At 41.8% G+C, this 10,437-nt stretch overlaps 2 protein-coding genes across 2 annotated transcripts in view; one reads left to right on the top strand and one right to left on the bottom strand.

Moving 5' to 3' along the window:
* Positions 1-5,068, bottom strand: part of LOC109035108 (uncharacterized) — a 28,717-nt gene extending 23,649 nt beyond the window's left edge. Inside the window, exon 1 of the mRNA XM_072305011.1 lies at positions 4,604-5,068. The gene's annotated coding sequence lies outside the window, so the exon portion shown is untranslated. The remainder of the gene's footprint in view (positions 1-4,603) is intronic.
* SP2353 (EGF like, fibronectin type III and laminin G domains protein pikachurin) overlaps positions 1-10,437 on the top strand; it is a 458,909-nt gene that overhangs the window by 433,751 nt on the left and 14,721 nt on the right. The window contains exon 8 of the mRNA XM_019048593.2: positions 7,024-7,247. Within this exon, the coding sequence (XP_018904138.2) occupies positions 7,024-7,247 (224 nt within the window). The remainder of the gene's footprint in view (positions 1-7,023; positions 7,248-10,437) is intronic.

Here is a 10,437-nt window from a genome sequence, read left to right as displayed (position 1 = left end):
TTATATGAATCAATTTGCTGAGTTAAGACAGGGGTTTTCAGAGAAACTTTATTACATTTAAATATTTTCCCTCCCCTAAATATCTAGACCGTACTTTTTTGACGCACCGGTTAACTACATTGACTCAAAAGTTCTTTGAAAATTTGACTACAATTTGCATCAGGGAACTATACTATTTCTGGCTTATTTTGGAAACAACGTATGTGTGATTAGTTTCCCTATGCAGATGAAGGCTTTTATGGATGAGCCAGAAATATTGGTTTCACATTGCAAAATGTAATTCAATAGGCCAGTAGGCAAGGTACGAATTTAAGTATTCTGATACTTAAATCAGTTGTTTCCAAATGGGAACAGGTCCATTCCTCGATGAGTCTTAGTAAGCATGTCCTTTTATGCAAGCCAAGGCTCTTACAAAAATGGACTTGTTCCCTTTTTGAGAAGAACTGATTCACATGTTTCTCTACCAAAATTTCATACAGAACACGATTTACCCAACCAAGTTATTGACGTTGTTATTTTTACACTAGCCGCTTTGGCTTGCTTTGCTCGTCTCGCATCCAGCCGGGGGACTTAAGGCTCGCGCAAACAAGCCATAAGTCTCCTTAAAGAAAGCCTTAAATGCAAAAGTATGATAAAAGAATGTAATGGAATAAGAAGATTTTCTGATTACATAAATGCGAGAGCAATTTCTTCCTAAATTAGTTCATCTATTATCAGTTTCTTTATTTGTAAATTTTTTATTTACACCAAAAAAGAACAATTATACACAAAATCATATGAAACTGTGAGGAAGCATTTTAAACATTTACTCTGGTAGGAGACTCTATTTGTCGTATCTGCGGGGTAAAAAAAAGGCGAATTTTCTCGGGAATATGATGATGTAAGCCCCGTGCGCATGGTATTGGCCAGTAGGAGTAGTCCTATTGGCGTCCTCCAAGACTCCAGCGCCAGCCAACATAACACCACGTCAAAGCAGAAAACTGAATCATACGTCGCGTCGTGTTGGCTGCGGAAGTAAAGTTTAAGATAAGAAAAGGGAAAATATCCTTATAGGAGATTACGGTGATTCGATGGACGCCATATTTTGTGTTAAAACGACATGCGGTTTATCGTATCGATTGGTACCATTTTTTCAGCTATACTCGTCATTTTCCTCGAATTTGGAGATCGCAATTCTGTTGTCGGGAGACTAAAGAATTCACTTGCCAATTTTGACAAACAAATTCAACGTAATAAAGGCGTGGTTTTTTTAGAGAGAAAATATCGCATTCGAGTGCAGTTTCAATATCAGTATCGAATGCGGTATTTTTCCTCTAAAAAAAAAACCACGCCTTCATTACGTTGAATTTCTTTGTCAAAATTCGCAAGTGAATTCTTTAGTCTCCTGACAACAGAATCGCCATCTTAAAATTCGAGAAAAATGACAAATGGCTGAGAAAATGGAACCAATCGATGCGATATATCGTATGTCGTTCTGACATAAAATATAGCGTCCATCGAATCACCTTAAACTTGATCGGAGAATTTCGAACGTTGCAATAGAGAGAAACAATTCACGCATTCATCTAACCCCCGTCGATTTCTCTCGATTTTGGACGGGGAAAAAAAATTCGAGATGACAGTCGGATCCTGTGTAATTGAAGGCGCCGAACCGACTGCTTATGGTCCCGAGGCGCGGCGAGGCCTCCTGAGCCGAGAAACGGTCAAAAACGAGTGTTTCTGACCCTGCTGCAAAAGTGCGTTTTTCGTCGGTAGCGCATTCTAGCGGACTCTTGGAGCTTTTCCGACCAGAAAATCGGACTCAGCGGATCATTTCCAAGCGGACTAACTTGGACTAGCGTCAATGGGTGGGGAAATCAAAATAGCTCTCAAACTTTTGTCCTCTGTCAAAATACCTTTACGTACATAAAATTTCCATGATCGATAAAAATTGCATTTCTTTGAATTTTCACCTCTTTAATAATATAGAGATCCTTTAACACCCCCCGTCCGTATCCGCTATGTGTAACTCTCTTAGAGGTGGTAGCACAGTCAATTTTTAGACGTGCACCCTTTTGATCGCTCGAGAGACCTTTAACATTTTTTTTCTTTTCAAAATGGTAGTTGATTAGGGCACATTCTATTTTTGGCTGCGTTGCTCACGTAGTCCTTGAAGCACCACTACAAATGAGATAAACGAAACTATCATATTATAGAAACATAACAAATGGAAAGACGGCGCAGTCATACAACTATTCGTACTTGATGGAAGTCTGTGTTGCATCTGCAAAATTGAAGGCGGGATGGCGCAAGCTGTGAATTTGCGATGTTCCGCAGCTCCTCTTTGTGCTGCCAATGAAAAGTCGTGGGAAAATTAAGAAACGAGGCTCTATTATTACACCTCTCCTATTTACGGCTGTGTTGCTCGTGGCGATGTAGCGGTGTTTTAAAGACTGTATGCAGTCTTCAAAACATCGCTACAAATACAAATAAGACAAAACGAAGACAGAGTGGAAATGGAGCAATGTAAAAGGAGGCGCGTTGATGACGGCGAAGAGATACAACTATTCGTGCATAATGGATGTCCGTGTTGCATCTGCAAAATTTAAGGCGAGATGGCGCTGGGGGTGAACTCGTAAAGTGCGTTTTTCGTCAATAGCTCGTTCCAGCCGACTCTGGGAGCTTTTCCGGCCAGAAAATCGGACTCAGCGGATCATTTCCAAGCGTACTAGCTTAGTTTCGGCTCGATCTGCGAAATCTCAATTTTGACCCTAAAAATTTAGTCCGTGTAGGTAACCCTCCTATTTTCTCAAAATATATTCGTTTTATCTTTTTAAATTGATCGTTCTTATTACGGAGACCACCAGGGGCGGACTGGTAGTCGAAAAGTTAGGAGGAGACCTAAATGTAAGGGCCCCTCCTGTCGTTCGGGGGCCCCTCTAAGAAGGTCCGGGGGCCCTCCCCCGGTAAATTTTGAAAATTTCACACTTTTTAAACACGGAGGCATTATTGGAGTTGGATTCTACAGTACTTGAACTTCAAAATAACCCATTCTCAGGATTCATTGGGAATCCCTTCATCACCACAACTATTTGAACTCTCCGGAACGCGTGAGGTATCACGCCTCAATTGAAGGCGTTTCCGAATCTTCTGTATTTACATGACGAGACTTTCCATATTCGTTTGCATTATATTGTCGATTTGAGTTCCTTTTATTATTGAGTTAAATTACTCCTACTCCTTAATTTTTAATTATTCAGCAAACTTTATCCATTTGCGAAATACAACCCTGGCTTCGGCGCCCTTAAACTACGTTAGTTTTTTGCATTTTATTGTAGATTTGAGTTCCTTTTATTAAATAGTAATATTCTTCCTGCTTCTTAATTTTTATTTATTCAGCAAAAATTATCTTTTTGCGAAGTTCAATCTGGCTTTAGCACCCTTTAACTACGGCCTTAACGGTCGAAACTGCAGTAGCGGCACAGGAAAACCGAAAAACAACGCGGGGACGCTACTTCAATATTTAGTTTCCATCTCCTTGCTAAGGCGCAGGGATACAACTATTTAAACTCTCAGGAACGCGTGAGGTATGACGCATCAATTGAAGGCGTTTTCGAATCTTCTGTATTTTCATGAAGAGATTTTCCAATTTTTTTTTCATGAGATTGTAGATTTGAGTTCCTTTTATAATTTAATTAAATTACTCCTGCTCCTTAATTTTTAATTATTCTGCAAACCCTATCCATTTGCGAAATACAACCCTGGTTATAGCGCCCCTAAACTACGTTAGTTTTTTGCATTTTATTGTCGTTTTGAGTTCCTTTAGTTAATTAGTTAAACTTTTCCTGCTTCTTAATTTTTAATTATTATGCAAAAATTATCTTTTTGCGAAATACAATCCTGGCTTTTGCGCCCTTCAACTACGGCCTTAACGGTCGAAACTGCAGTAGCAGCACAGGAAAGCCGGAAAACCAAACCGGGACGCTACTTCAATATTAAACTTCCATCGTTTATTCGTATTTCCGTTTTTTATTTAGTTAAATTACTCCTGCTTTTTAATTTTTAATTATTCCGCAAAAATAATCTGTTTGTGAAATACAATCCTGGCCTTAGCGCCTTTAAACTACGGCCTTAACGGTCAAAACTGCAGGAGCGGCACACAGGGGCGGACTGGTAGTCGAAAATTTAGGAGGAGACCTAAATGTAAGCGCCCCTCATGTCGTTCGGGGGCCCCTCTAAGAAGGTCCGGGGGCCCTCCCCCGGTAAATTTTGAAAATTTCATACTTTTTAAACACGGAGGCATTATTGGAGTTGGATTCTAAAATACTTGAACTTCAAAATAACCCATTCTCAGGATTTATCGGTGGTCCCTTCTTCACAAATGCTTTTGGCGACCTTCCATGTCACTTAGAGACAAATTTTCAAAGAATTCGGGGCGCTGAAAAATCAGCATATACCATATTTAACCCCATGTAAAATATCTACATTTTATCGTACAATCTAGCAACCTTGCTTAGAAATGGCTAACACACTCTCACACGATTACGTAGCCAGGAGTGATAACGAAGTATGAATCGAGTAGACTTTAACTGAATATTATTAAAAATTATCAACATAACCTTACTTTTGCCACGCAGAGTTTGTCCTAGACGTCCTGGATTGGGAATGTGAATGTGTGTGAATTGGGTGTGTGTGTGTGTCCTTCTTCTGTGAGTTTACCGCTGTTGAACCGATAGTCGACACGCATTAGATGAACCTCGCAGGAAATTTTGAAACAAATCGTCTTTCGGTAACTCAAAACACCAACCGCCCAACCTTAACAAGAATGAAATTCTTACGAAAACGACCTTCGATTCGCCTGAATCTCGTTGCCATGAAACTCACGATTAAATCACAGTTTCACTTCCACCGCGACGAACAGCTGTAATATAAATACCGTACTAACTTAATGGACGGACGAGCCTTTAAAAAACTGAACTCCAAACATTTAACCGACGAAAAGATGCGAACGGCTGGCGCTCTGAACACGGCCAAGCGCCTCAGTTCCACAATGCGGCGTCAGTTCTCAAAACCCAGCGCAGACGGTGTAGTCACTTGGTGTGAAAGTAAGCGTACTTCCTTGTTCCAGAATGGGAATTTGGCCCATTTGTGTTGGAAGAATGGCATTGCTGTGGGGATTCCCCTGTGACGCGCCAAGCGCGGAGGTGACGGCTTAGATAGGGGGCCGTCGCACAGCGATCGAATATTTTTTTCTTTAAAAAACCACAAATTTTGATGTTTTTTTCATCAAGCATTAGGGTGATTCGTCAAGCTCAAGTGACGTGGTCGAACTATCATGCGATATATCGCATCGATTAGGTCATAAATCTCGGCAGATTTTGAATTTGTAGCCAAACGAAGGACGATAGCCCCTGCGCACGAGCCTGAAGAATCATTCTAATCTCAAAAATCGGCAAAATTCAGAGAAATGAAATCGGAATAGTGTTTGGAAAAAAACCTCGCATTCGATTCAGCCATCGCTTTCTGTATCGAATGCGAGGTTTTGTCCAAACACTATTCTGCTTTCATTTCTCTGAATTTTGCCGATTTTTGGGTTTAGAATAATTCTATAGGCTCATGCGCAGGGTCTATCATCCTTTTCTTGATAAAAATTCAAAATCCGCCGAGATTTCTGACCCAATCGATGCGATATACCGCACGTCAGTTTGACTACGTCACTCGAGCTTGGTGAATCACCTTAAATTTTAAGGGACGGTTCTTGCGGCAAGTGTCACAGAAAAACCCCTTGAAGCCTCTTACGAACTTCTATGTTTCGTATTAGCGAAGATACATGTTTTTGAAGTTTCCGTATTGTATCCGAACATCCTCATCGATTCGTATTACAGTGCGCCGAGCCGCGGCGCGCCGGCCGTGCTTGTGTGGAGAGGGGCCAGCCAACGACTAGGGGGGATGGGGGGGGGCGCAGAAATGAATAGGGAGGGTTCGGCGCTGTTTAGAGCGGCGCCTAGCGTTCAGGCGGTGAACTGATGTAGGCGACGATATCCTATTGGCTGATGGCCAGCGCGGTAAAAGCGGAGACATTTTGAATTTGAAGAAAAGGCGGGAACGGTCTCGATTACTTTCGTACTGCCGTGCTTAGGAAAAACGCCGAATGAACCATCAGGCGTTGCCAAATTTCCGTCGACAAATCACGAATTTCCAGAAAAATTTGTGAATATTTCTGATCTGATTTTTCGGAGGGTTTCGTTCGTGATTTGATTTGAAAAGTCTGAAAATTTCAAGGGAAAATATTCATAACTTTCTCCAAGAGTGAATACTTTTTGAGAGGGATTTCGTCAACATTGGAATGCTCATACGGCGTCTTTACGTAGCACGACAGCGTGGACCGTAACGTAAAATCTACGTTATATTGATTGCTGTTTTTTTTTTTTTTTTTTTTTTTTTACTTACTTTTCTTTTTTAAGCAGTATAATTCATTAGATTATAAATTATTAGATTATCAGGAACAAAGTAACTTGATCTTTTCCCCTAAAAATTAGATGCTAATTTTTAACCATTTTCAATCGAATGATTAGAATAATCGAGGGTGCAGTCATCTACCGCCCTCTTGACCGGTGCATGGTTAAAAATTTCCATATGTTAATGGTTATTTTGGGTTAATTTGAGTTACTGCTTTCTTCCGTTCGATCAACCAAAATGACTTTCTTGGCCTCAGCGCGTTCTAGCACAAAAGGAGAGCGACTCTTTCGTACTGATCAGTGACGAGGCGTGAATGATCGATCAACGATATCTCGCTCACCGTTATCATGTAACGAATCTAACGTCTGGGGTCAGGTCGCCACTCAATTTTTACTTGTTTTTATGTGTTTTTGCAGCTGAAAATGAGCTGGTAGCAGCTCGAAACGTCCTGCCTTTTAGTGTTTCAATAATGTTCAGCCTTTTTTACCCATATTTTAATTAAATCTCCTTCTTTATTCGTATATTCGGGCTATGTTTTTGTGCTTTTACGTTGTGTTACTGAGCGGGCTTTTCGTACTGTTGCAGGTTCCGTCGTTCAACGGGTCGAGCTACCTGCGGTACCCGGGGATGAAGGGGCGGGCCCTCTCGTGGCTGGACATGAAGCTGGTGATCAAGCCGACGGCCGAGGACGGCGTCATTCTCTACAACGGGCGCCGCGGCGACGGCGTCGGCGACTTCATGGCCGTCTACATCTCCGAGGGGCGCATCTACTTCACCTTCGACCTCGGCACCGGCGCCGCCACCGTCAGGTTCGTCCCAGCCTCGCTCTCCAATCCTCATCCAGCAATTTGGCAACACCGGAGTCCCTCCATTCAAACCTAGAGTACCTGTATAGCGAGAGTATAGACAGATGTAAAACTCCGAAAATCCGTCAGGCCTTCACCGATGCCTCCGCGAATAAAGTTAGGGCCCAGAAATGCAGCCAACCTACGAATTTCAATTCCTGAGCGATTTATTAATACAATTGTTACGAACCATCGTTTAAAAAGCACTTATTTGACTTAGTTTTTGCATAAATTTACTCATTTTTGCGGAAGAACGCTCGTTTATGTACATCCATAGCCACCTTGGTTAGAATTGGAATCTGCAGACTGGTAGTGAAATTTTGAACGTTAAAATTTGGTTAGAAGGGTGGCTGCTTTTTTGGGCCCTAAGCCCTCCATGAAGCGATCTGTCCATACTCTCGCTATACAGGTACTCTATTCAAACCTATGCCAAACAATCGATTCTTGTCGGAACACCTAGCCTCTCCAAGAATCGATACGTCGCAGGCAAACAGCAATCGCCAGCAATGGAGATGTTGCATGTGTGAGGAACTTTGCGATTTAACTGTTGATTCTTATGTAAAAGTTCGCGAGAAACACAATGATGTCACTGGTTTTCTCTAAAATCAGCTCCCAAGCTCATAAAAAGCTCTCAAGTTGAGGCCAAAATGGAGGGGATATCCCACGCTACCCTCCTCTACATCAAAACAAACTCTCCATGCAAAGATAGGGAGCAAATACATTGACAGGGCTGCCACCTTATTTGGGGACTCTAAAACTAAATCGCGGCAACCCTGTCAATGTATTTGCTCCCTATCTTTGCATGCAGAGTTTGTCTTGATGTAGAGGTGGACTCTCAGGGTAGCGTGGGATATCCCCTCCATTTTGGCCTCAACTTGCGAGCTCTTTTTGAGCTTGGGAGTTGATTTCAGAGAAAACCAGTGGCTTCATCGTGTTTCTCGCGAACTTCTACACAAGAGTCTATGGTCAAATCGCAAATTCCTTACACATGCAACATCTCCATTCGCAAGCCACCGGTTTATAAAAGGAAAAGCATTACATTCAGAAATAAGTGAGCAACATTACGTGTTGTAGTACGGATGAGTCTGTTTAAATGTGAATTGACTTTTTGTCCTCCTTAAAAACATGGCAGTAACAGGCTCACTCAGGAGGGCGTGTAGTGAGATCCTTAGTTGGGTTTAGATCGAACAAGCAACTAAACTAACTCTCTGATAAAGCGTGGAGTATCACATAAACTGAAGGCGCTCCAAGCCGAGATCATATATGCGTGTAGTGAGATCCTCAGTTGGGTTTAGATCGGACAAGCAACTAAACTAACTCTGTGATAAAGCGTGGAGTATCACAAAAACTGAAGGCGCTCCAAGCCGAGATCATGTATGTGTGTAGTGAGATTCTTAGTTGGGTTAAGTTTGGACAAGCAACTAAACTAACTCTGTGATAAAGCGTGGAGTATCACAAAAACTGAAGGCGCTCCAAGCCGAGATCATGTATTTGAAGGCCATTACCCATCAAACTTTCACTGCACCGATGTGCATTATTGCGATTTATCGAAAAAGCACATGAGCCAATTGCAGATTGCCGGCGATTGCTAATTTCCTGCGACAGATGCATTTCCACAGGTTCAAGTGGAGACAAGACAATGTTGCCAATTTGCTGGATCCGCCAAAGATCCCCTCCAACGTAAGGCCGTGTCTCAACGCTGCCGTGCTAAGGGAGAACTCCTCATGAACATTCCATGCTAAATTTCCTCTCAGAAAAAATTTAATTTAGGAAAATATTATGAATATTTGTCCTTGCAATTTTTAGATTTTTTAGATCAAATTACGAACAAAATACGCCATAGAATTGGAGGAGAAATCGTCACAAATTTTCTCGAAAATTCATGATTTGTCGACGGAGACTTGGCAACGCCTGAGGGCTCATACGGCAATTTTCCTTAGCACGGCAGAACGGGTCTGTTGTAAATTTTAGCAGAGCAAAAAAATGGTTATTTCTTGTAGAAAATGGCTGAAGAATCACCACGAGCGCATCGGAGAAGTCTTAAGTCGGCTTTTCACTTCAATATCTTCGTGAGATATAATATTTTCTTTTTTTTTTTTAAAGCTTTCCGCTTCAAAAACTATACTACGACTTCGGTGAACATTCTGCGAGAAAAGTCGCTCCGTCCAGCCCATGCACTTTACCCTCGCAGCTGAATTCCGCTTTTACGCGGAATAGCTCATCAATGCGAGTCTTCATCTGATGGTTACGCGAGTTGAAGTCACGAGGAAGTTGGAACTGTTGTATTATGCGTTTTACTCTTCACAGAGCAGAGTCAATTTCAACCTGTCCAAAAAATGCTGACAAGGCAAACGAAGACGTCATTGGAAAGACGTCAATTCAATGCGATCGCATGGCTTTTCCAAGAATCTGCCGACTGCCGTGCTAAAGATAAACGCCGCACACATATTCGGATTTTGCCAAGTCTCTGCTGATGAAAATCATATTTTCTCGAGAATTTTCGGAAGTTTTCTTTGAATTTCTTACAGGTTCCTTGTCTTAATTTAATATGTCTCGTCTACAAATTTAGAAGAAAGGTCTTCAAAACTTCTCTCGAAAATAGATACTTTGACCGCAATGTTTAAAGTTTCAAACGTCATTTTCTTAGCATGACAGATACGTCGCCCCTCTGACGTAAAGGCGTATCTTCATTTCCACGTGAGCCCTGTTTTACATGTAAATCCATGCTTTTTGGGGCTCATGTGGAAATCGTGATACGCCCTTACGCCAGAGGATCGACGAGAATAGGCAAGAAGATGGCATGATGGAGATGTTGCATGTGTGAGGGATTTGCGATTTGACCATTGATTCTTATGTAAAAGTTCGCGAGAAACACGATAGTGCCACTGGTTTTCTCTGAAATCATCTCCCAAGCTCAAAAAAAGCTCTCAAGTTGAGGCCAAAATGGAGGGGATATCCTACCCTACCCTGAGAGTCCACCTCTATATCGAGACAAACTCTCCATGCAAAGATAGGGAGCAAATACATTGACTGGGCTACCACTTTATTTGGGGACTCTAAAACTGAAAACACGGCATAACTGCTAATGTATTTGCTCCCAATCTTTGCATGGAGAGTTTGTCTTGATGTAGAGGTGGACTCTCAGGGTAGGGTG

This window comes from Bemisia tabaci, chromosome 10, assembly GCF_918797505.1.
Source record: "Bemisia tabaci chromosome 10, PGI_BMITA_v3".
Lineage (NCBI taxonomy): Eukaryota > Metazoa > Arthropoda > Insecta > Hemiptera > Aleyrodidae > Bemisia > Bemisia tabaci.
Note: the sequence above shows the minus strand (reverse complement) of the source record. Positions and strands in the feature narration are given on the sequence as shown.